This window comes from Myodes glareolus, chromosome 22 (assembly GCF_982192425.1).
Source record: "Myodes glareolus chromosome 22, mMyoGla1.1, whole genome shotgun sequence".
Lineage (NCBI taxonomy): Eukaryota > Metazoa > Chordata > Mammalia > Rodentia > Cricetidae > Myodes > Myodes glareolus.
Window position 1 is genome coordinate 48,893,679 of NC_142047.1, and position 26,228 is coordinate 48,919,906.

Sequence of the window (26,228 nt, forward strand, 5' to 3'; positions counted from 1 at the left end):
TTGACTAGCAACGGCGGGTCCTAGGGATGCTTGCCGTAGGCCAGGCGCCGTGCTGAACAGTAAAGAAATAAGTGGTGCCAATTTATTTTATCAGCCCCCTAAAGCCATTTGCAAAGGGAGAGAATGTGGCAAAGAAGCAGGAAGTCTTTGCTTGGCAAAGTCTTTGCATGGCCCATAGCTTTGCCAGAGGAAGCCAACAGAGACACGGATGTCCTGGCAAACAGGCATTTCAGAAGGCCACGGAAGAAACAATTGAATAGACCTGTGCCTCACGTCACTAAAAGTGAAGTCACTGTCAGGCTGGGCAAACAGCTCAGTCCGTAGAGTGTTTGTGCCAAATGAACACAAGACCCTACCTTTTAAAAGCTGAGTTTGGTGGGGTGCAGTTGGAATCCCAGTACCAGGGAGGTGGAGACAGGTGGACCCAGCCAGCCTAGCCTGCTTGGCGAGTTCCAGACTAGGAAAAGACACCGTCTCAAAAAGTAAGGTGGACAGATCCAAGGAAGATAGTTCTCTCTCCAAAAGAACGACCCATTCCCACCCCTTTCTGTCCCTCCTCTCTAGTGCTCTGGCAAGGAGGGTGAGAAACTTCTTGGTGGTAAAGAGCCACTCCTCGAGCTACACAGCCACCATTTCTCCCTTCCACCGATATCAAATATCACTGCATCTGTTGGATACCATTGCCAATGGACACTTACTAAGCCCCGCTCAGGCTAGTCTCACTGTAAGAGCCAGGAGCAACAGGGCACGGAGACTCAGATGTATAATCCCAGCACTCAGAGACTAAGGCAGAAAGATGACTGTGAGTTCTGGGTTAGCCTGTGCTACATATTAAGATGATGACTCGGGAAACTTAAAATAGCCGGGTGTGGTGGATGCCTGTGACCGCAGCACTGGGGACAAGAAAAGAGCTAAGAGTTCAAGCCCATCCTTGACCAGGTAGCAAGTTTAAGGAGCCCCTACCTCAAAACCAAAATGAAGGAGAAAGACGGGGGAGTGTGAGGGAAGGGAAAAGGAGAAAAAATAGACAGCCTGACCACACCCTGGGAAACAGACGTCCCAGATGGCTCCAGGTTGTCTGTGAGTCAGGGGTGAAGACAGGCAGGAGAAGCCAGATTTCTGAGTTCTCATCCACCACACCACACCACTGGACCCCGAACTGGGTCCTGAAAAGACTGTCACACCCAGGGCAGGCAGGGTCTGTGACATCAGGATGGCCATCTCCCAACTAACTGTCCAGTGGGGATGAGTTGTTGCTAGACTCAAAGGCAACCCTAACCCAAAACCAAAATGTCTTCAGGCCTCTGATGTTGAAGAGTCAAGACTTTCGCTAGAGTTATGTCTGAGCTGCTGCCGAGCTGCCCCCACCCGCTGGGTCCTTCCACATGTGATAAACACATGGCATCTCCAGGGGTGAGGATGAGGTTCAGTCCTTTACCACCACGCACTAAAGTGCTCCTCTCGAGCTGTGGGACCCAGGCCCTGGGCCTTGTTTCCTTTTGCACCTTGGCCACTGGGAAGCTCAGAGGCAGAGATTTGCTTGTCAATCCTTCAGTTCTCTCTCTGATCTCCTTGGTTCTGATCTTCGACTCTGTCTGAGTTTGTACTTGTTTTCAAGTCTCTGTAACTTGAGTCATTCCAACATACAGGGCTGATAGACAGCAGCCATCAGAAGTTCTCTGGAGAAATCTTTGGAACTTCTGACCCTATGTGACATGTGTCCATGTGTGGGGGTTAGAGGTCAACCTAAGAGGAACATCACTAGAGTCCCCAGAGATTATCATGGGAGCAGGGTGGTTGGGGTCTGTGATGGCAAGAGAGGAGCGCTTGGCATTGTAGCCAGGATTGGCATTCACCATGCATTCCTAGGATAATGGATGAGGTGTGCCCAGGCAAGACACAAAGAACTCAGAGACCAGGCCGGGTCTGTATCAGCCCGGAAGGCTGTCAACAGACTTTCCTACAGAGGAGGAACACCAGATAGAGTAGCCTCCCTTCCTAAGGCCTTAGCCACTGTAGGGAGGACCTGGAAGCCCAGCCTCACGTGAAGGTCTAAGCTGCCCAGCAGCGGCAGGTAGGAGCCTATCCCGGCCTTTGTGAAATTGAGACCTGCCCTGTTATTCACCTTCCAGTTCAGGAACCCCCTGATCCTGCTGCTGCTGGGCTCGGCCGTGGTGAGCGTCCTCACCAAGGAGTACGAAGATGCCATCAGCATTGCCCTGGTGAGTGACTGGCAGTCTCAGCCCCTGGACAGGGTGGGCCAGGGCTGGCTATGGCTCTGCTGCCGGTTGTTTTTCAAAACATGTTATGATTTGTATGTGTGTGTGTGTGTGCACATATGGGAACACGTGTACATACATGCCAAGGCTAGAGTCAACCTCAGCTGACATTCCTCAGGAACCATTCATCTTGTTTTCTGAGACAGGGTCTCTCGTTGGCCCAGAACTTACCATGTAGGCTAGGCTGGCTGGCCAGGAAGCCCCAGGAAGCCACCTGTCACTGCTTCCCCAGCCCTGGGGTTGTAGGTGTGCAGAACTATGCCTGGCTTTTTACTTGGGTTCTGCAGCTCAAACTAAGGACTTGATACTCACAAGCCAAGCACTCTGCCAACTGAACCATCTCCCCAGCCCTGTGACCAGTTATTACACAAGAAGAAGGTGGTGGGGCATTTATTGTAAGCAAAGAAAGGAGAGATTAATAACAAGCAAATCCACCACCTGCCCCCTGCCAGCACTGAGGGGGTCTGTGCAGCATAGGCATCCCCAGAACGAAGGAACCTGTTTGGGGGCAGACTGCTCTGCCACCGTCTCCCTCCCTGCGGGATCTGAGTGTGTTATAAGACGCAGTCACTCTGTTAGTTGCTTGTCTTTCTGCTGCAATCAAATATCAGAAAGGAACATTGTAGAAGAGACTTTATTTTGGCTCAGGCTTTGAGAGGGGACAGTCCAGCGGGTGGCCAAGGCATGGCTGTGGGAGTAGCGCATGGCTATGACTGCAGAAGGAGGCCGCCTGTCATGTGGAGGCAGATCAAGAAGCAGGGCGGGGATATTAACCTCCACTCTCCACCAGACCCTCCACCTCCCAAAGGCTTCACAGCTTTGCAGAACAGCACCCCTTTCTGGGGACCAAGTGTTTAAGCCCATGAGCCTGTGAGAGGTGGGTGACTCACATCCGAGCCACGATACCCTAGAGGTTACTTCACCTTTTAAGCTTGTCTCACTAAGGGAAATAGACGTTAAAACTTACGATGATTTTACTCCTGTGTGGTAGTGTACGCCTTTAATATCAGCACTCAAGATAGAGGCTGGTGGAGCTCTGTGAGTCTGAGGTAAACCTGGCCTATGTAAGTAGCAAGTTCCAGGACAGAGACTGCTCAAAACCAAAGAATGATGGTTTTATACTGAAGAATTCCATGGGATTTTGCACACTCGTTTGAACCTCTGACCAGCTCAAAACCACTCTCATTGTCCTGAAAATAACCTGGTGCCATCGATAGTCATTTGCATCCCCACCCCCCACCCCTGTGCAGCCCCGAAGACCTCTGCCCCTCAAGAAAAATTTAGAGGGGTTCCCCAGTGCACAAGCCCTGGGGAATTGAGATTTGATGGTTTTTCTGAAATTGGACCAGGGGACACTTGGCTTCTTGCAGAGTTTCTTTATGGAGCAGCTGTTTTGCAAAGAGAACTGCCAATGTGTTCTCTTGGTGGTGCTGGGGATCGAACACAGCACCTCACATGTGCAGGGCAAGTGCTCTACCCCTGAGCCACACCCCCAGCACTCACTGGGTGATCCTAGGCAGGAGCTCTAGCCCTGGGGCCCTGCTACACGCACACACACACACACACACACACACACACACACACACAGAGAGAGAGAGAGAGAGAGAGAGAGAGAGAGAGAAAGAGAGAGGTACAGCCCTTTTTTTATAGGCTGAGACATAGTCTTCCTAAGTTGCCCAGGCAGGCCTTCTGCCCCAGTCTCCTGAGCAGCTTAGATTACAGGCCTTCACCTCAGGGCTTGGAGGGCAGTGCACGTTCAGAGCCCCTGTGGTTGGCTCTGGCCTCACTCTCACCTGGAAGTCCTGCTTACATCCTCCCTTCCCGGAATCCTCTCTTCCAGGCCGTGCTGATCGTGGTGACTGTTGGCTTTATCCAGGTGTGTACATCCCGAGATCCCATCTGGGTGGGGTACCAGGGACATGATGGGCACTTGTCTTGTCGGGGTTCCCCCCTTTGAACAGCACATCTGATGTGCTTCCTGCCAGGAATACAGGTCGGAGAAATCTCTGGAAGAGCTGACCAAGCTGGTGCCTCCAGAGTGCAACTGGTAAGTCGGGGCTTCCATGAGGCTGTGGTCCATGGAAGGAGCTGATTGATGTCCTTGACCACTGCTTGGCTAGCGCTGTCCCCTTCATGGTGTGACACGGGGAGGGCTGTCTCAGTCTCACGGCGAGTGGCAAGATCTCATGTCTGCCCTGGTGGTGGCTTGCTGTGTGATCATAGACAGGAGGCGCCATCTCTCCCGGTCTCTGCTCTGGCAGCAGGGTCTAACTTGGGGTGTGTGACCTAGAGCTGCAGATGAAAGGGAAGAGCCTGTAGAATAAAGCAGAAGCCTGAGTTTTGCCTAAAGAGAGGGGCCAGAGTCCCTGTGCTCTCAAAATGAAGTTAAGCCTGGGGTAGTAACAGGCGCAGCATCAGAGCACGGTGTGGCTGAGGCAGGGCTGTACATGGAGGGATATCTTAGTGAGTCTTCTATTGCTGTGAAGAGACACCATGGCCGAGGCAACTTAGAAGGTTTATTTGGAGCGTGCAGTTTCAGAGGGTGAGTGTGTAATCATCGTGGCAGGGAGCTGGGGGCAGCAAGCAGGCATGGTGCTGGAGCAGTAGCTGAGAGCTTGCCTGTTGAGACAACAACCACGAGGCAGAAAAAGAGAGAAAGAGCCAAGTGGGATGGCATGGGCTTTTAGAACTCCCCAGTAACACACCTCCTCCAATAAGACCACGCCTCCTCCAACAAGACCACGCCTCCTCCAACAAGACCACGCCTCCTCCAATAAGACCACACCTCCTCCAACAAGGCCACACCTCCTTCAACAAGACCACACCTCCTTCAACAAGACCACACTTCCTCTAACAAGACCACACCTCCTCTAACAAGACCACATCTCTAATAAGACCACACCTCCTAAGCCTTCTCAAACAGATCTATAAACTGGGAACAAACATTCAAACATATTAAGATTATAGGGGCCATTCTCATTCACACTCCCACAAGGGTGCTCTCTGAACCAGAGCAGCTCTGGGCAGGTGACAATCTCTTGCCAACCTTTGGCAGCGTTTCAACGGAGTGCAATACGCAGCCATAGAAATTTCCAGAAGTGTCCTCCCACCCACCCTGCACAGTGTGGGGTCATTAGCCATGAGTGCCTAACAAGAACTCCAAATGTGGCCCAGTGGGTGAGATGAAGTCCTCATTTTCTGACATTTTATTTGGATTTATTAAAGTGGGCGTGTAGGCAAGACAGGATGCTTGGACAGAAAGGACTCTAAGTGCATAAGGGGCCAACTTCCGAACATTTTCTTTTTTACATTTACTTATTTGTATATATTTGTGTGAATGGAGCATGCCACGGTGTGTACAAGGTCAGAAGACAACTTTGGGGAGTCAGTTCTTTCCTGCCATGTGACTTCTAGGGGTCAAATGCATGTGATCAGGTTTGACCCTGCTGAGCCATCTCCCAGCTGGCTCTGGGGCCAGCTTTTAAGGACATGGCACAGAATTCACAAGCCACCTCTTGTCTGTGAAGAGGCACAGGAAAGCCTGCCCTTCCCCCACCCACCAACCCAGCTGAGGGCCCTGAATGTTGCAGAGTCCCCTCAGTACCTGTGCTGCTCAAAATGAGGGCTAGAGTCCCCGCATGGCCTGAGACACAGCTACTCGGCTCAGCTCTGGACCCCGCGTGAAGTTTACAGGGACACCCGTGACATGAGCTGGGGCTGTAGGTGGGAAGAAAGCCATGGGTCATGGCAGAAAGTCATGGGTCTGGCTGGTCTCCCAAAGTGCCAGCAGTTATGGGGGTGAGAGAGACAGAAGGAGAGATGGAGGAAGAGGGCCACAATCAAATGGAGTGGGAGACACGCACCCGTAGGCAGGAGGAACATTCTGGAAGATGCAGGGAACTGTGACTATATCTGGGCTCACCGGTTGGAGAATAAAGCTGTCACAAACCCAGACAGGTGACATTAACAGCTGAGCAGCAGAAGCGTGAACCATCTATGATGGTACCTGGACTTTAAGTTCAAACACTGAACTTGGCCTTTCAGTCATGGGGCATGTGACTGATGTCCCCAGAGGCCACTTTAGAGACAGTTTTCTTTAGGAAGCAGGGACACGGTGAGATGTACAGCAGTGAGGTCATCCCTGTGGGAGGAGTGGGGAGGCTGCAGGCCTCAGAGAGCTCAGGGTCCTTTGGTGAGTAGGGGTGGGCTAGTGAGCTGAGAGACCGGGTAGCTGGCAAGTAACTGGTGCTCCCTAGGTGACCACTGCCCCCAAACACACGCATCAGCCAACAACAGCCACAGGGGAGTGGTAGTGATGGGGGAGGGACAAGGACAGCCCAAACAGCCCATCAGACAGCACTGATGTGACACCGGAGGAAGAGATGGCACTGGCGGAAGAGCCATGGAGCAGCGGGGTGTGCCTGGTGCTCTTGGCTACAAAGAATGGAAAACTTAATTACGTAGGACACAAGGAAACGGCATTGTGTCGCAGCAAGAGATCAGAGTGAGGGTTGATTGACATGGTGCCATGGGCTGGCTCTTGCCTCCTTACTCTGCCATCATCGGGTTGTTAGCATTTCGTTTCACTCTGACCAGGGTTTCCTTGTGGCGCCAAGATGGCTGCCACAGCTCCAGACAGCACAGACACAAAACTGTGTGTGTACAGGGCAAGGAAACCTTTCTCGCAAGTTCCAGGCAACACCTCATGTCTCATAAGCTAGAGCTCTATGACACATTCATTCCTAAGCCTGCCACAGGCAAGGATGGAACTGTTCTGCTGATGGATCTGTTCTGGGTACAGTGGGTCACTCACTAGCTAGTGAAACATGTGGCTGTGGAGAAGTTTGAAGGCCTAAGCAAAAGCATGTCCCCTGCCAGGATAACGGGGATACCTACCCTAACTGTCAAGGTCTATAAAGACTCTTATAAAGATCATAAAAGGGGTGTGTGTAAGACCCGAATGGGACCAGGAGTAGCGGGTCAGGTGGCAGATTTTTGTGGGGTTGCCTCCAAGGTCAAGAGAAGCCACTGGAACATTTGGGGGAAATGAGGGGGCTTGTCTAGCTCTCCCTGGCTGCTGGCCAGTTGAACAGGAGGCCAGAGGGACTAGAAGAGGAGGCAGTGCAGTAGGAACTTGTGCCCAGACAGCGGCTCATTATCCCTGGGTAGGTGGCTGTGCCTGAAGGAGGGCCAGGCTTCCCAGGCAATGATGCTGTCCCCTGATGACATCTTTCCTTCCTGACTTCCAAGCCAGGGTGGTATGTTCTCTCAGCATCCAAGCATGTTTTCCCGGGTGCCATTCAGAAGCTATAAAGTGGCTGGCTTCCACCAGTAGAGGCTTCTGGAGGCATGTAGCCTCATTTCTCAGGTGAGACCCCAGGTCTCTCAGGAGCCATCTGCCTTCCCAAGTATCTTGGGAAACGAGTTTAAAAAACAGTAAAGTCCCGAGAGTTTGCCTGCAATGGAAATCCCAAGTTGACCTCTAAATCCAGTTGTCAAAGGGAGTGCAGTGGGGCTCACCATTCTGCTGCTTCTCCTACACAGCCTGAGGGATGGCAAGCTCCAACACATGCTCGCCCGAGACCTGGTTCCAGGGGACATCGTGTCCCTGTCCATCGGAGACCGGATCCCTGCCGACATCCGCCTCACGGAGGTGAGCAACATGTAACAGCTGGTCCTGATGAGCAGGCAGGTGGAGTATGAGCACAAGACCCCCCAAGTCACTGTTCCCAAGTGGCTTACCTTCTAAGAACAGGGGTGCCCAGGCTGTGTGACTTCCATTTCCACAGTGTGTTACCCACGGTCAACCGTAGCCCAAAAATATTAGTAATTTTTTTCACTCTTGAGAAAGAATGAAAGAGACAGAGAGAAATAGAGACAGAGATACAGAGAGACAGAGAGAACATTTATTATAACCTATTCTTACAGTTGGGCACCCCCTGGGGAGCTGGGAACATGACCCCATGGCTGAGGGGACCACCAGCAAAGGCCTAACACATCTTGGTTGGATGGAGCTTTGTGCATATGTGTTCAGTCTCGTGTGTGCGTGTGAGTGTGGAGGCTGGAGACCCACCTCGGGTGTCATCTCTCGGGTTCAGTCTATCTTGGTTTTTGAGACAGTCTGTCACTGGTCCAGGGCTTGCCAGGTAGCCTCAACTGGCTGAACCAGTTAGCCCCGGGACCTGTCTCCATCTCCCTAGCTCTGGGTTTATCACCACGCCCTGCTGCCCTCCTGTCACCATTTCCCCTCCTCTTCCTCTTCCTCTTCCTCTTCCTCTTCCTCCTCCTCCTCCTCCTCCTCCTCCTATCTTCTCCCTGAAAGGGTCTGGGGCTCAGACCTTTACCAACTAAACTATCTCCCAGCCCTGGTTACGTGGTTTATAGAGAAGATAACAATGGCCAAATCATCCAGGGCAAGACTGGGGGAAGACTTCACGGCAAGGAGGGAAACTGAGGCAGAGAGCTGTCAAGTGCAGCCTTAAGATCTGGTTTGGCAACTCTGATGAACCTGGCTCCTCCCACAGCTTAAGGGTTTACAGTTACAATCTAGTAGTTACCACACCTGGGGCTGTGCGAGGTGATGCTGCTACATTCTGGAGAAGGGCCTGGGTGACAGGGTCACCTGAGTGACACATTCTTCCAAGAACAGGAGAGTACTGTTTGGACTCTCAGTAAGCAGGTGGCTGAGGGAGTCCTGAGGACGCCGCGCAGCCAGTCAGGAGTCGCGTCTGCTGCGAGCGTTCTTGGGAGGCAAAGAGGCAGAGCCATGAAAGGAGCTGCACATAAGCCTGGTTTTGAACTCAGCACCTGAAATTCTGCCTGGGTAACCGGGAGCTCTTTGCTTACCCTCTCTGTACTTCAGTTGCCTTATATGTAACACAGGAGGTGATAGCAGTCTGGGGCAGTTAGAAGCCTTAAATAGCTTCACACCTGCAGAACTGTGGGAACACTGACTGGCTCACAAGAAAAGCAGTGGGCATATGGGACAAGGGAACCTTGGGCTTTAAATCCTAGCCCTGTGTCACATGATATAACTGGCGTTTGTCCAGACTGCCCAGAGTTATTGTGCAGTCAGGTAATCCACAACTGGTAACGGCCCAGATACTGGCAGGTGATTTATGTTTCTGTAGCCCTGAGTAGACCATAGGCGTCTAGACCAGTTGAAGCCTCTAACTACTGCTCCGGGCTCTTGAGGCCTCGGATCCATTTCAGTAACACCCTGGGCATATGGACAGCATGAGAATAACACCATCACGCCCCACACATCTCCCTGTTGGCATTTTGCAACTCCCTGAGACAATCAATAGCTTTGTTTATCCACAGCGAAACACCTTTATCGACAGCTAAGCTCCGAGACTCAGGAGCTGCCAGCCCCGACTACCGAGTTCCGGGCACAGAAGGCTCACAAACCTGAGGACGGGACCCACAATAGTGCATGACTGCACGGGGACACAAAGCCTTACCTTCGGGTCCCCTGAGTGGGAACAAAGGCAAAAGTTCTTGGCTGTTCTCCCTGTGGAGTCTATAGTGAAGACAATTGAACCGAGTTGTCAGAACTCCAAGCAAGCTTTGCCAAGGGGGTCTTAGCACTGGGAACAGGCATACGGGTGTGTGTGGGGGGGGACAGGAGCACTCCTGTGGCCTGGAAAGAGAGGGAGCCTCCATGAACCCCATCCTTCAGTACAGTCATCTTTGTTATGCTGGGGCTGTGTAGGGGTATGTCCTCAGTTGTATCTTGGACCCACTCGGGTCTCCTCACCCTAACCCCTGCCTCATCCCTGTGAGATTGTGCCCTCCTCCCCCCACCCTAACCCCTGCCTCATCCCTGTGAGATTGTGCCCTCCTCCCCCCACCCTAACCCCTGCCTCATCCCTGTGAGATTGTGCCCTCCTCCCCCCACCCCAACCCCTGCCTCATCCCTGTGAGATTGTGCCCTCCTCCCCCCACCCCAACCCCTGCCTCATCCCTGTGAGATTGTGCCCTCCTCCCCCTACCCCAACCCCTGCCTCATCCCTGTGAGATTGTGCCCTCCTCCCCACAATTACCTGGTCCTCCTCATTCAGATGCTCTGTCCAGGGCTCCTGGGAAGCGACCAGTGTTTACGGTCGCACACTGCAAACTGCATTCTAGGTCACCAGAGCCGTGTGCACAGTGGTGGCCCACTAGACTTGACCCCCCAGTAATGCTACCGCCATTTTGGCTTTGCCAGCGTACTCTGTGATGTGGGCTCAAATTGAAGTTCCATAAAGGCACATTTTGGCGGAGTGTTTTCCCAGCATTAACACATGTGACTATTTTGTACTTAAGGAACCTACTGACAGCGTGGAAGACCCTCTTGTTACCCCCTAGTGGCTTATAGGGCTCTACAGCTTCCTGAGGGTGCACTTGGGGTAGCTTTCTACCCAGGCTGTGAGGCACTGATCTGCTGTCCCTACTCCCCTTTCTACAGTTGCCCTTCTAGGTCCCTCCTGCCTGTCAGACGCCAGCAGGTGCTCTAACAAAGCCCAAGTCTGAGTCCAGGCAGACCGTGCTCTCTCCCAGGTCTAGAGACCAGCAACTTTCCAGCAATGGAAGGTGCCAGTCTATGGCTCCTGCCAACCCATAGCCCCTCTCAGATCGTTAGTCTTCCCCAAGGATCTTAGGTACCATTGCCCCCACTCTTTCTGGAGCATCACCTCCCGATTTCAGAGTGCCTGTTACACCTGCCAAGTTTCTCTGCTAAACAGGGTAATGTGCCTGCATGTTCTGAAGATGGGGATATGAATGCCTTGGGAGGGTTCACACCTAAGACCCTTCGCTGAGATCTTCTTTCCATCCCTGGGCCTCTCCCTTACACCTCTGGCACCGAGATAGGGACCCAGGGCCTCGTGCATGCTAAGCCCGCACATACCACTGAGTTATATCTCCTGCCTTTGTTTTGCTTTTATTTTTACATTTCACTAAATTGTCCAGGCTAGCTTTAAACTTTTGGTCCTCCTGCCTCAGCCTCCCAAGTTTTGAATGGTTGACTGACACCACCAGGCCCAAGTGATCTAAGGTTTCTATGCACAGGGCACTGTGCTTGGTGCCAGGCCAAGCTGATCTAAGGTGTCTATCCACAGGACTCTGTGCTTGGTGCCAGGCCAAGCTGATCTAAGTTGTCTATGCATGGGGCACTGTGCTGGGTGCCAAGGATACTACAGAGAACAGACCTGACCCTGAGCTTGGGTTTAGCACCCAGAGCAACAGGTCTGAGCCTGTCCTTGCAGGTAGCTATTCAATGATGGTCAGGAAAGTATAATGGAAAGTCCTGGGTATCCCAGAGAGGGCAGGAAGGGTTCCCTAGAAACAACCACTATGGGGCTAACCTTGAGGTCAAATGAATAGGAATTAGCTGTTTGGAGCAGAAAAGACCCAAGCTACAACCCAGGCCCGACCTCCACACCAGGGACACTGTTGTCTCTACGCAGGGGCCCTGTCTGATGCTAGGTCTGTGTCCCTGTGTCTTGTATACTGCCCCCATGGACTTGGCCTTTCCATTCTGAGATCTCAGTTCAAGTCTGTCCATCCTCCCAGCCTCCTCTTAGGGCTTTTCTCTCTGCCCTGTATCTTCACGTGCTGAGCCATCTTGTTGGCCCTGTTCCACCCTATTAACACCACCCAGAGGGAATTGAATAGCACATAGACTCCTGGAGATGCTCACTCCATATAGAATAGAGCCTTCATATACCATGCCATATGGCTCTCTCAGTTGTGGAAGGTGCTGTGTGGGAAGCAGGTCCAGGTGCTTGGAGAGGCAAAGATGCCTTCCAAGGAGCAGCTGAGTCATGTTTTCTGGTGATTCTCATGTTGAAAATAGCATTAAACAAGGCACGAGACTTGTGTGTCTTCCTGGAGGGGCCGGGAGTTCTAAGCTTCTTTGGTTCTGTGATTCTGAATCTGGGTTTCCAAAGCTCCTTCCTCCTGGACATCTTACAGGGCTTTTGGTACAGTTGCAAGCTTCAAGACTTCTGAAGGGCAAGAGGGCATCTCAGAGTTTCACCTTTGTCCCCCAGGTCACAGACCTCCTGGTGGACGAGTCCAGTTTCACAGGGGAAGTGGAGCCCTGCAGCAAAACAGACAGCCCATTGGTGGCCAGTGGAGATCTCAGCACCCTGAGCAATGTAGTCTTCATGGGGACGCTGGTGCAGTGCGGGAAGGGTCAGGTAAGCAGAGTCCGGGGTGCTGGCCCTGCAGCTCCAGGCCCCGTGTTACCTCCCTCTCTCTTCCACACAGGGAGTTGTGATCGGAACCGGGGAACAGTCTCAGTTTGGAGAAGTGTTCAAGATGATGCAGGCAGAAGAGGTGAGGGCAGCGGGGCCAGGGGCGGCCACTGTTTCCATCAGAGCTGTTCTAAGCCAGGGTCAGGGCCACAGGAAATAGGAGCAGGCTTTGTGTTTTTAATTTGAAGACTTCAGCATGTGTGCCAGGCATGTGTGCCGGCAGCTCAGGGTAAGGGCACCTGCTGCCAAGCCTGATGACTTGAGATTGATCCCAGGAACCCACGCGTGAGAAAGAACAACTCCCAAAAGTTGTTCTCAGAACCCCATGTGTGACCCCCCAAAAAACAAAACTTACCATTTTATCAAATATGTATGCATATGTACCCCCACATAGCCATCGCTCAGAACAGTCAAAAGAGTCATGGGTTCTAACACACCATTGTCCTTCCGTGCCCTGCCCCCACCCTACAGACACCTAAAACTCCTCTGCAGAAGAGCATGGACAAGTTGGGCAAGCAGCTGACTATCTTTTCCTTTGGCATCATTGGTGAGTGACGTCATTTCCTGCTGGGTTCTGGAGAGGAGGCTGTGCTGGGACTCCACTCCAGGACTCTTTCAGGGACTCCACGTTGGGTACCATATGTTTGTTACTGGGGAAACTGGGATCCCTTCTTTGGGTTCTCAGTCTCATTAAATGAGCTTGGGGGGGATCTTGGGGACATTTTTATTAGGGTTTGAAAGAAAATAATGGCATCTTCCAGGGGGAAAGGAAGGCAGAAATAGATGCCTTTCTAGAGTTAGACCAGAACGTTCTGCCACAGAGGTAAGCAAGCAAGCTGGTCAGGGGTGGCTTCAGAGAAAGAACAAGAAACCCAAAGCACCAGAGAAAATGTTTTGGCTTTGGCCAGTACCCTTGCCCCCCCCCCCAGGCTGAAGCAGTCCCGTCTCTTGCAGGTCTCCTGATGCTGGTCGGTTGGATGCAAGGCAAGCCCCTTCTCAGCATGTTCACTATCGGGGTCAGGTTCGTTATTAAGGCTCCCAAGCCCTTTTCCCAGCAGAGTGGGTGGCAGACTGCAGGGCAGGCAGGGAGAGGGAGGCACTTCTTGACCCCAGCAAAGCGGGTCTCTCGTAGCATGTGGGAAGGGTGCACTGTATAGAACATAGGGTCTGCTTTTCATCCCTCATCACTGAGGGTTTGGATCTGTGTAGCTGAGGGCCTGGGCCTCAACTGTGCCTCAAGCACAGGCAGGGTGTGACCTTGTTAAATGCCTGAGGAAAGGAAGTAAGGGTTCAAGGTTTCAGCGGGTTCCTCCCAAGGCCACCTGGCTCCTGTAGTGAGCAAGACAGGATGGCAGCAGAAAGCAAAGAGACATGTGGTGCTCCTGGTTTCCTCCTCTCCCCTTTCTTCCATCTGCTTCCTTTGGGATGGCACCGCCCACACACTGGGTGACTCTGTCACACATGGCCAGAGGCACGACATTCCAATCTCTTGATGGTTTCTCCATCCAATTAAGTGGACAGTCCAGACCACTCTGACTGGGACCAGGGAGTAGGTTGGTGATAGAGCAGGTACCTGGCATGCGCAAAGTCCTGGGTTTCATCCCTGCTCTGCGGAAGATCGGTACAGCGCTTCACCTTGATTTCATCTGCAAGGACCTGGATGAACCATCCATCTCTCCATCTCTCAGATAGGATCTCATGTAGCCCAGGCTGGCTTTAAACCTCTTATGTAGCCAAGGATGGCCTTGAAGTTCTGATCACCCTGCCTGTTGCTGGTTTAAGCCTTGCCGGGAATTGAACCCAGGGTTTTGGGTTTTTAGACTCCCAGGAGTGAGAGTCTGAATTTCTTGATGCTGGGACAAGAAACAGGAACTCTAGCTGGTTCTTGCTTAGCTCCACAGGGTCACACATGCTCCACCTTATAAGTGGGGAAACTGAGATTCGGGTTCCACCATTGCCCATGGCTGCAGAATCCAGGAGCGGAGGATATACCCTGCACCACTCCTCACATTGGCTCTAGGCGGGATAGGAGCCTTCACTTCTAAGATTCTGTTCACACCCTAGACAGCTGGCAGCCGTCGGGCCACAAATATTGACTGAGCATTGCTGGACTATTTGTTACATCATCAAGGCACTGATTGAGCCCCAGGCCTAGGCCCTGGTGAGGTTTTCAGGCTGGTAGAGAAAGTGATTGTGAGCAATTTAAGTGTGGGCTAACAATGCAATTACAGCTTAGAAACTGTGCTGTGCTGATATACCATGGGAAGTGCTGGCTGTGAGAGAGACTGAGAGGGTACAGGGATGGGTGTGGAACCGGGAAGGGAGTCAAGGATATTTTCTATGTGATATTGAAAACCCAGGGCCAGTTAAGAGAATAGCAGGAAGGAATCACCAGGCAGGAAGGAAGCAACAAGCAAGTATAAAGGCCCTGGGTTAGGACAGTGCATAGCAGACCAGCACCTCAAGGAGGACACCATTGACACCTGATGCAGTCTCTAACAAGCTCTCAGAAGTACCAAGGGGCCTGTCCCAGGACACACTCTGTAACTGTAACTGGGATTAGAACCTCTCCCAGCCAGGTCCCTGCACTAGCAGAATCAGAGGTGCAGGTCTCAACCCCCAACAGTGCCCTGATGTTGAAGCCATGGAGAGAGGCAGAGGAGGAGGATCCTTGAGGGGCTACTGGAGACAGCAGAGCCCTGGGGGTCAAGATGCTGGAACGCCACCCTCCATGGAAGGGTGCAGCCTGGCCGTACAGAGCGTGGGGGTATGGGACTTGCCTGGTGTGCACAGGGCGCTGGGCCTCATCTCCTCCACACCCTAAACACAAACAACTACTATTCTGTTTTTTTTTTTCTCATCTTATAAGCCACCAAAAGTTGCAGGAGCCTAAAAAGACATCATGCTTGAAGGGTAAAGAACAAAACCCCGGTGTCCCCATTGATCCGTCCCCACATGGCTCATGGCGCACCTGGGCAAGAACCCGTTCCTTTCCCTGGGGCACTGGATAGGCAAAAACCTTCAGGCTTTTGTGATGGATTAGTCACCCCAAACCACCAAATCGGAAGGCAGAAATGGCAGACACGCCAACGAGAAAACTTTCCAAAATAAATAAAAGCAGAGCATTGTTCTTCTAAAAACTTCACCTTAGGCCCTGGTGGCCGGAGTGTTACTTAAGATGATTCAAGGAACTCGCTATTCCTGACCACTCCTAATCTTTATTAGTTTGCGGATTAATTTTTTATTGCTATGAACATACCCAGGTGTGCGCACAGTGCCCATCCCTTGACATATGGGGGTGTCCCCCTCATAATCTAATGTAAATGTTTGCTTAGCTGGTCTGGCCAGCCCAGGCCATAAAACCAAGGAAGCTGGTTTCACTGTCACCATGGAAACGCCCCCACCCCTCACCCCAAGCTCCTTGACCAAATTCAATAATCTTGTTTTATATAACTTGTCTCTGAATGGCCCATTGTCTCCAGGTGAAAGGTCACTATTCACATCCTTCCTCTCTCTCTCTCTCTCTCTCTCTCTCTCTCTCTCTCTCTCTCTCTCTCTCTCCTTTTCTGCTTTGTTTTGTGTTTTTAAAGACCAGAATCTGTCAGTGTGACTCAGGCTGGCCTCACGCTCTGTGGTGATCCCCTGACTCCACCTCCTGAGTGCCGGGATTGCAGGTGTGAGCCACCACGCTTATCCATGAGGCAACTTACTCCGGTGTGATCGGAAACCCTGTGCTACAACACACATAGCACTGTGTTTTGTTTTGTTTTTTTAACATTTATTTGTTTGGGGGTGGGGGTGCACATATGGAGGTCAGGGGACAAATCGCAGGACTCAGTTCCCTTCATCTACCACGTGGTTCCCCGGGACGGAACTCAGGCCATCAGATCTTGGTGGCAGGTGTCCTTTATCGCCTAAACTATTTCACCAACCTCTCTTCTCCTTTCTCAGTGGGACACCAAATAGTGACAGGCTTCACCATTTAACACAGAGAGGTCCCCTGGGTGATGAGCGTCCTGTGAGCCCCCGCCAAGTTTTCTGACTGTTCACTAGCCTGAGCTGAGAGTTCCCTCTGCAACAGCAAGAGTCAGGTCCTCGTGATGAGTTCACGTCTGCCGCTTTAGCACCTCAGCCTGAGGGAGCACAGAAGGCAAAAGGCTGCCCCTGCATCAAGGTAGCCAGAAAGGGCTTTTAATCTGAACTGTTAGAGTTAAAATTTTTTGTTACCGATGCTTTAAAATTCGGTCCTTGTGAGGCTGGACACACGGCTCATGGTCAAGCACTTGCCTAGCAGGCAGGCAGCCCTGGGTTCCACTCCAGTGCCACAGAAGTCAGGTGTGGCTGTGCGCACAGCTCACCCCAACACTTGTGAGGTGGAGGAAGTGAGTTCAAGGTCAGCCTGAGCTACGGGAGACCCTGTCTTGTAAAGACAAATAAAGTCACTCTATTAAAATGGTAGCTGGCCTCCAGTTTCTTGGGAAGGATAGCTGGTCCAGCAATACTCTTGCCCCACCCTCTGGATGACAGCCTGCTTTGGGCAGACCCGACCTGGCGATCACCTGCTCAGCGTGGCTTGGACTGTCCCCTCTCTTATCTCCTGTGTGGCTTCTCAGGTAGCAGAGCTTGCCCTGTCACTTCCACAGCCCAAGTAGTCCCTTTCTAGAAATTACTGTGGGTGGTTCCCTCTAAGTGAAAATACTTGAGAGTTTTCCTGTGTTTGCAGGTCTCACATCCCCCACCTTCACTCCAGGGTCAACCGAGGGGGCTGGGATGGTGGGTGTGGCCAGCTTCTCCCAAGATCTCAGCACTGGAGGGGGTGGTGAAATGAGCAGATATCAGATGTACTCTATCACAAAGGTGTGGGGAAGGTGGGGGGTTGCACTGCTTTGGTATCCACAGGACTGATAGCTAAACCATTAGAAGGTGACAGCTGAAATTCAAGGACCTGGAGATGAGTCTGCATGCCAAAACCTGCCGCTTCCTTTTCTTTTTTTTTTTTTAAGATTGATTTATTTATTATATATACAGCATTCTGCCTGCATGTATGCCTGATCTCATTATGGGTGATTGTGAGCCACCATGTGGTTGCTGGGAATTGAACTCAGGACCTCTGGAAGAGCAGTCAATGCTCTTAACCACTGAGCCATCTCTCCAGCCCCTGCCGCTTCCTTTTCTTTCTTTCTTTCTTTCTTTCTTTCTTTCTTTCTTTCTTTCTTTCTTTCTTTCTTTCTTCCTTCCTTCCTTCCTTCCTTCCTTCCTTTCTTCCTTTCTTCCTTTCTTCCTTCCTTCCTTCCTTCCTTCCTTCCTTCCTTCCTTTCTTTCTTTCTTTCTTTCCTCTCCTATATTACATCTCGACCACAGTTTCCCCTTCTTCTAGTTCCCTGACTCTCTGAAATTGCCAAGTGCTTCCCCGGAAACTCTGTCCCTAATAAATGAGAATGTTTGCCATGTAAAGACGCTTAACCGACACCAGTTTGCACTAAGATGTGACTGCCTGACCGGCTGGAGAGGTCCAGGCTGGGGAGGTAGTTTACCAGGGAAGTGGCGGGACAGAAAGAATAATGGAGGCAAGTGCATTGCGGAATTAGAAATTGAATAGACTGTCCGCCAGGGGCAAAGACAAGGTTCACTAAGAAGAAAGCATCGTCACCGATGCCAATTGAGATGGACATCAATCACTTGTGGGTGTATTAACTCTGGTTCGACTTTTCTATTCAGCTTGGCTGTGGCAGCCATCCCAGAGGGGCTGCCCATTGTTGTCATGGTGACACTGGTCCTGGGGGTGCTGCGGATGGCCAAGAAGCGGGTCATTGTGAAGAAGCTGCCCATCGTGGAGACTCTCGGTGAGGCTTCCCCACTCCAGTGCAATCCGAGTCAGGTGGAGGTGTGGGGTTGGGATTGCTCACACTCCAAGAGTGTTACATGAGCCCCAGGCTTGGCGGTGATAACTCATCTCTATGAACCTATTCCCATGGTGCCAGGCTGCTGTAATGTCATCTGCTCTGACAAGACAGGCACTCTGACAGCCAACGAAATGACAGCGACCCAGCTCGTCACTTCCGATGGGTTCCATGCTGAGGTGAGCCTCGTGCTATCTCATAGGGCAGGAGACCAAGGTGTACCCTGATAGCCCTTCTCCTACCCAGGGAGATCACACAGATTCTCTTAGAACAACAAGGAAGAAATAAACACCTTGGAGGTCTGTCTGAAAAAGAATCGTGACCTCTAATTCAAGATGTCCTCTTTGGCCGGGCGGTGGTGGCGCACACCTTTAATCCCAGCATTCAGGAGGCAGAGGCAGGTGTATCTTTGTGAGTTGGAGGCCAGTCTGGTCTACAAGAGCTAGTTTCAGGACAAACTCCAAAGCTACAGAAAAACCCTGTCTCGACAAAAAAAATGTCCTTTTTGATTCTTAATTATCAAATTTATTTTTTATGGTTTTGTAGGATGGAGCCAAGGGTCTCCTCCATGCTAGATAGTCATTATACTACTGAACCACACTCCCAGTCCCTCATTAACAGCCCATCCTGCTTTTGTGGTTCTGGGGATTGCCTGGCATGCTGGGTAAACCCTCTACCACCGAGCTCACTCTTCTCAGCTCACTCTTCCCTTTCATCTGGAGACAGGTCTTTCTCTGTATCCAGGCTGACTTTGAACTTGAGATCTGCCTGCCTGGGCCTCTCCACCAAGCTAGGATTACAGGTTTGGGCCACTAGGCCCTGCTGCATTTGCACTTTTTGAAACAGGGTCACTCTGTAGCCTGGGCTGGACTGGAACTCATTATGTAGTCTAGGCTGTCCTGGAGACGGTGGTCAGTCTTCTTGTCTCAGCTTCCCATGTGCTGGGATTTCCAGGCGTGAGTCACCATGTCCAGCTCGTTAAAAAACTTAAAAGCTACAGAAGTACCTGTCACCACCCATGACAAACTGACCCTGAGTCACTGTCTGTGCCTCTCTGTCTCTCACAAGGCACAATGGCACGTTTCCTTAACCAGCAATTTTGAGTCTGGGTGTTTTGCTACAGACTTTTCCAGAGCAATGGGTGAGCAAATAGGAGCCCACAGGTCATGGCCTTATCTTGTCAATAACATTTCTTTACTTTTAAAAGATTTTTTTTGAGATATTTGTTTATGTGTATGGTTATATGCCTGTGTGCTGGTACAGTAGGCACATAGGTACAGTGCCCATGGAGGCCCTGAAGCTGGTACTACAAGCAGTGTGGAGCCATCTAGTGGTGGTGCTGGGAACTGAACTTGGGTCCCTTACAAGATCAGTGAGCACTCCTATTAACCACAGAGCCACCTCTCTGGCCCTTCATTGCCATTTTCTTGGCACATTGTCATGCCGGTCTATAAACATTCCACGGCTGGTTGCTTTTCAGCCCCGGGCTTCATTATCTTGATTGATAGGTTTATGAGCTGCAGAGACCAGATATTTCCTCTTGGCTTAGGTGTGGCTTCTCCCAAGCTGTCTCCGTTTGCTCCTCAGCTTGTGCAGCAAGGCCTCCACCAGGAGTGCTGGCAGCAGCTGGTCATAATGCATGCAGCCTCTACTGTCGGGGAGAGGTCCTGGGCGGCAGACAGTCTGCAGGGTCATCCTAACGTATATGCTAATGGGATGGGCTGTAGGAGAGGGAACAGGAACCCCCCAGGGTTTAGGGGGTCAGCTTTTGATAACACCCTCAGTCGGCTATATCCTTCCAGGTCACTGGAGTCGGGTACAGTGGCGAAGGGGCCGTGTGTCTCCTCCCATCCAAGGAAGTGATCCAGGGATTCAGCAACGTTTCGGTGGGGAAGCTGGTGGAGGTGAGCCTTGGGTCGCCATGGTGGGACAGTGTGCAGCCTGCCTGGGATGAAGGTGACTGACCGACTTCAGCAGTTAGGGTTGTCACAGCTGCGAACATCGCCCCAGCTGGATGGGAAGGAGGAGGGCGAAGGGAAGGCAGAACCTGGCTGGACTGGTGGGTGCGGCTCTTCCCACTGTCCCTGTTGGCATGGTCAGGTGTGGTTTCTCCTCCTCATAAGCCAGCTGCCCTTCCTGCATGGTGAGCAGCCTCCCGGAAGTCAGGACCTCCTCCCAAATAGTCCCTCCTCCAGGGGGGCCCTGCTCTACTGCCTTCCCTCCCCTCAGACCCCTCAGAAACAAACTCAGAGAAGCCCCTGGATGGCTGAGATCAGCTCCAGGGTGGCGGGGAAGCGACAGTCGCCTACGCTCTGTCAGGCTTCTAGATGTTTCTCCGAACTAGCTGTGTACTGCAGAACACTTCCCTAAAGCCTGGGGCTTACCTGATGCCTGCTTACCCTCCCATGCAGCCAGTGCCACTCTCCCGCCCCAGAGCACAGTGTCACCTGAGTGGAAATCCACTTGCTGTCCCCACCACCCCACCACCCCACCTCAGACCCTGGTCCCCCTGCACCTCATGCTCCCCTATGACCGCTTCTGGAACCAACACTCCTCCTAAGCCATTTTCCAGCCTGCTGGGACAGGCCTGGCATCCCAGCTACTCAGGAGACCAAGGCAGGAGTACAAGTTCAAGGCCAGCCTGGGCAACTTAGCAAGCCCTATTGCAAAATGAAAAACAAGCCTAGGGTATGCAGTTCAGTGGTAGAGGGTTTGCCTAGCATGTGAGAGGCCTGGTTCAACGCCTGAAGATGGGGTGGGGGCAGGGATGACACATTTGTGTGTTTCTAGGACACCCATTTATTAGAAGGAAACTTGTTATCTGGCCCAGCTCTTAGGCCACGCCTGCAGTGCCCAACCTTTCATAGTGTGGGTGAGCCCAAGGCCCAGGGGCTGGTTCCTAGTACTGACTGCAGATATTCCAACCCCCGTTTTCAGGCAGGCTGCATCGCCAACAATGCTGTCATCAGGAAGAACACTGTAATGGGACAGCCCACAGAAGGGGCCTTGATGGTGCTGGCCATGAAGGTAAGGGGTCATATAATGTCCATACTACTACGTGTACTATGGTCCTATAACACCTATACTATGTGTATTACAGTACCACGCCTGTAGCATACTGCCTGCCTTACCCTTGTGAGCCGGGCAAGGGCCTGGAGATTGAAACACACACACACACACACACACACAGGGACATGGGTCATCCTTGAAACAAGAACACCAAGAATACCAACTTTATTGGGTTCCAAGGCAGCTTATATAGTGCCTTCCCTGACCAATGGCCACGCCCTAGCTCTCAGGATCCTTCAGCTGCAAGCCACCAGAAACCACTCCCCTGCCCTCGGGGTCTCATGCTCAGCCTGGCTGCAAGCATAGGTTGCTCAGAGCAACTACAAGCACAGGAAAACAAGCTGTTTACCCCGCAGGCAAAGGGTCATAGAAAACTCAGAGTCTGAGGGTCTGCAGTCCTCAACAGGGTCAGAAGAGGCCATCTGTGTCCTTCTCTGTGTGTCTCTACTGTTCCCTTGAGACAGGGTCTCTGGCTGAACCTAAGCCAGGCTGGCAGCCAGCAGGCCCCAACCGTCCTCCAGTTACCCACTCTGTCCTCCAGCAGCACTGAGGGTACAGGCACACACAACCACTTGCTGGCCTAGAAGTTTTGGTTCCAAAGGGAGGAATCTTCCTGCCAGGAGACACAGCAAACATTCCACTGACTGGAAGCTCAGACTTCCCCCTGGCCACTTTGGGTTTCTGGGGCCCTGAGGCAGACAGGCTAAGAAAGGAACAGCAGTGGTAACAGGATCCTGACTACCAAGAGGAAATTGGATTGCTTCTCCACAATGGAGGTGAGCACGATTATGTCTGGCATGCAGGGGATCCTACATGGCATCTCTTGGTGCCACCCTGTCTTGTGATTAAGGTCAATGAGAAACTACACCGTAATTCAGGCAGGATGACAGAGGGTGCAGACCCGTCAGGAATGAAGGTGCTGTTGAGGTGCTTGCTGAGGGTAAAGGAAATACAGAATGGGTAGTAGAGGAAAATAGTTACAAATGCCAGTTAAGGGGCTGGAGAGGTGGCTCAGAGGTTAAGAGCACTGACTGCTCTCCCAGAGGTCCTGAGTTCAATTCCCAGCAACCACGTGGTGGCTCACGACCATCTGAAATGAGATCTGGTGCCCTCTCCTGGCCTATAGGATATATGTAGGCAGAATACTCTATACATAATAAATAAATCTTTAAAAAAAAATGGCCAGTTAAGGCCATGTGACCAATTACAGATGATAATAAATCAGTAATATATAACAACTCTGTAATTATAGTAAATAATATATAATTATAAATAACTATAACATATTTATAATTATAATTTAACATATTTAATAATCTAAATATATTTAAATATAATTAAATAATATAAATAATAAATCTATAATAAATATATAAAACAAGGATTATAATTGAATGTTCTGTCACATTTTTAAGATTGTGTTTGTGCATATATACACACATATTAAACAGATATTCGTGTTTTATTTCCTTTTTTTCCCATGTAATTACACTGATTCTATCAGTTCTGTTCCTTTAGAGAACCTTGACTAGTCACACAGTTCTGGAGATTTGAACTCAGGTCCTTATGTTTGTACAGCAAGCCCCCTTACAAGCTGAGCCATCTCCCCAGCCCTAGACATAATCTTTGTGATCTGCCTACCCCTCTTTCACACCACTCTCACAATTTTATTAGCTTTCGGGAGTGAGAATGGAATCCAGGGCACCATGGCTGCCTGAGCCAAACTCCACCCCTTACTGTGTGGCCCAGATCGGCCTTGAACTCACGGTCCTGTCTCAACTTCTGAGTAGCTATGATCACAGGCACATGCCACCACACCCTGCCGGCCATTACACCTCCATGTTTTGTCATCTTCTCCTGGGGTGACACAAACATCTACTCACCCAGATAGGGCACCCCCAAAAGCATCAATTCCACCCAAGCCCAGCTTGGTGGGTGAATGACTTTATTGGGTTTACTCAAAATAGCATGGTAACCTCAAATGCCCACATCCCTACAGAGCCCAGCCCTGATCTGGTGTGCCCCCTGCAGGGGAACTTCTGCCCTCTGCATACTCTAGCAGGTCCTGCTGCCGTTGAGGTAGGGCTGAGGAGGTGAGAGTCTGATGCCCTCCCTACTCCTCCTTCTGAGGATCTCCTGGGATGAGTCACAGCCTCTCAGATGAAGATGCTGATGGCTGCCCTTCTCAGAGGACAGCTTTCCACAGCACAGCCACTGCTGGCTACTGTGGGGGCTGCTGGCATAACTGTGCTTTGAGGGGAAGGGGGGGCTCTTTCCAGGCATGGTGGCACACGCCTTTAATCCCAGCACTGGGGAAGCAGAGCTAGGCAGATCTCTGTAAGTAGTACAAGGCCAGCCTGATCTACATAGCAAATTCAAGGCCAGGCAGGGTGACAAAGCAAGACCCTGTCTCAATGGGGGAGCAAGGTTCTCAGAGCCCCTCCTTCCCCAAGCCAGTCCCACTTTTACCAGAGTTCTGGAATTCCTTTCTCTCCCAAACACTGTCTCTAATGCATGAGATGCCTGGCTAACATTGGTTTGCTTTTGGAAAACTGAGTTTGCCCTGAGTTTTAGTTTAGTGAGCAATAGGCCCCAAAGTCACCAAAGACTACACAGGTGCTGGTCCTGCAGGCCCCAGGCTGCACCTCCCCAAATGTCCTTGTTCCTTAGAAGTTTCCAAAGGCAATGAGGCAAAGGCTTGGTTCTGGGTCAAGAGAAAAGAAAGGTTCCTGGGTGAGACATTTGAAAACAGACAGCCTTCCCTTAGCTACTGCTTGGGGTTCTGTAGTTTGGATGTTGGTTTATACAGAGTTTAGCTTACGGCAGTGGTTCTCAACCTGTGGGTCACAACCTTCAGGGGTGGGGGCACAAATGACCTTTTCATAGGAGTTACCTAAGACCATCAGAAAACACATATTTCCCATTTCCAATTTATAACAGTTGCAAAATCAAGTTATGAATGAGCAATGAAAAGAAGTTTATGGTTGGGGGTCACCACAACAGGAAGAACCGTATGAAAGGGTTGCAGCGTTAGGAAAGCTGGGAACCAGAGGCATACAGTCTGGCTTGGGGTGACTCTCTGGAAACATCCCATCTTATATACCCTAGATGAACTTAGGTGGTGCCAAAGAGTCCTACACACGGAGAAAGGAGATTCCCTTCAGCTCTGAGCAGAAGTGGATGGCCGTGAGGTGCAGCCCGAAGAACGAGGTGAGCTTGGCTGTTGTTAAGAGAGTCTCGCTGTGGTACCCAGGCTGGCCTGGAAGGCTCCTGCCTCAGCATGGAGAGCTGGGATGGCGGAGCACTCCTCCCTCCCTTACCAAAATAAGGCACAAACGCCTGGGGGGAGAGAATGGCATGCCCCGCACCTTCCAAGAGCTTCCAGTGAGGACAGCCGTGAACCTGGCATTCTGACCCCTGGTGCTCATAGTGGGGGCCCTGACCCAGCCGCACCTGCGTCCCTGGGGATTAGCAATGTGGAGTCTCAGGCTCCTATTAACCTGCATTGGAAAGTCCAGGTGTGGACCCGTTGTTGCAGAGATTCTGGTATGGGCTCACGTGTGAGGCGATTGTCTATGCAGCAGGAATCACCCAATGGCAGTGGGTTTTTTTTTTTTTCTTTTCCAAGGATCGGGAAGACATTTACTTCATGAAGGGGGCCTTTGAGGAAGTGATCCATCACTGTAGCATGTACAACAATGGGGGCATCCCCCTGCCTCTGACACCCCAACAGAAGTCCTGCTGGCTGCAGGAAGAGAAGAAGATGGGCTCGCTTGGCCTGCGGGGTTGGTATCATGGCCTCCTCCCTTGTCCACTGGGGCCTTGCATTGGCCTGTAGTGTCGCTGGCCCGAGGTGACCACGGCACGGGAGCAGGGTCCGAGGTGAATCTGCCACCGGCCAAAAAGTAGGCAGGGGTGGACCGACAAGCAACTCCCAATGTGAAACTTCACAGTTGAAGGGCCTAGTTACCCCTAGCCACCCATGACACCTGCTAACCTAAGGGTGGCTTGTGTATAGAGGAGGTGCTGCTTGCCAGAGTCTCTAGGGCATATGAAGTTTGTGCTGTGAGCACTGATTTCAGGCATGATTTCATCCCGTGCCTTCTGCCACGAATACCCAGAACTCTCAGACAAAGGGAGACGCTTCATTTTGGGCATCTGCAACTTTCTCAGGAATGGAGTCACTTGTTGGAGAAAACATCTCAGAACACTCTGGAATACTTGTATTCCATGGAGGCGGGGCTGGGAGATGAGCCGGGCTTATCCTATCCATGACCTCAACCTCCTGACTCTGGAGACAGCATGCACTGAGCCCGTGGCAGGCGAGGCTGTCCTAGATGCCTGTCTGCCATCTCCCAGGGGCTTCAGCTGGACCATCAGCCTGTGTCCCATACCCCTCCCTCCCTCTACAGTGCACCTATGCTCCCCGGAGGGTCCCAGCAGGGCTTGCTAGGACCAAAGGTGGCCACCAGTCCCCAGACACCTGTCCTTGTGTGTCTTACAGTGCTGGCCCTGGCATCTGGGCCCGAGCTGGGAAGACTGACGTTCCTGGGTCTTGTGGGCATCATCGACCCACCGAGGGCTGGTGTGAAGGAAGCGGTCCGGGTCCTCTCCGAGTCTGGCGTGTCAGTGAAGATGGTGACAGGAGATGCCCTAGAGACAGCCTGGGCCATAGGTAACTGCGGTGAGGGGCTAGGAATGAAGTGGCCTCATGCCCAACTGAAAGATCTCTGAGCTGC

The 26,228-nt window shown here is 51.7% G+C and overlaps 1 protein-coding gene across 2 annotated transcripts in view; it reads left to right on the forward strand.

Moving 5' to 3' along the window:
- Atp2c2 (ATPase secretory pathway Ca2+ transporting 2) overlaps positions 1-26,228 on the forward strand; it is a 62,645-nt gene that overhangs the window by 21,210 nt on the left and 15,207 nt on the right. For both annotated transcript variants that reach the window (XM_087900466.1, XM_087900465.1), the window contains exons 4-18: positions 2,133-2,222; positions 4,120-4,155; positions 4,265-4,326; positions 7,824-7,932; positions 12,314-12,463; positions 12,534-12,602; positions 12,992-13,067; positions 13,475-13,541; positions 18,239-18,363; positions 18,502-18,599; positions 20,223-20,324; positions 21,358-21,447; positions 24,598-24,699; positions 25,118-25,274; positions 25,994-26,164. In XM_087900466.1, coding sequence (XP_087756592.1) covers positions 2,133-2,222; positions 4,120-4,155; positions 4,265-4,326; positions 7,824-7,932; positions 12,314-12,463; positions 12,534-12,602; positions 12,992-13,067; positions 13,475-13,541; positions 18,239-18,363; positions 18,502-18,599; positions 20,223-20,324; positions 21,358-21,447; positions 24,598-24,699; positions 25,118-25,274; positions 25,994-26,164 — 1,504 coding nt within the window. The remainder of the gene's footprint in view (positions 1-2,132; positions 2,223-4,119; positions 4,156-4,264; positions 4,327-7,823; positions 7,933-12,313; positions 12,464-12,533; positions 12,603-12,991; positions 13,068-13,474; positions 13,542-18,238; positions 18,364-18,501; positions 18,600-20,222; positions 20,325-21,357; positions 21,448-24,597; positions 24,700-25,117; positions 25,275-25,993; positions 26,165-26,228) is intronic.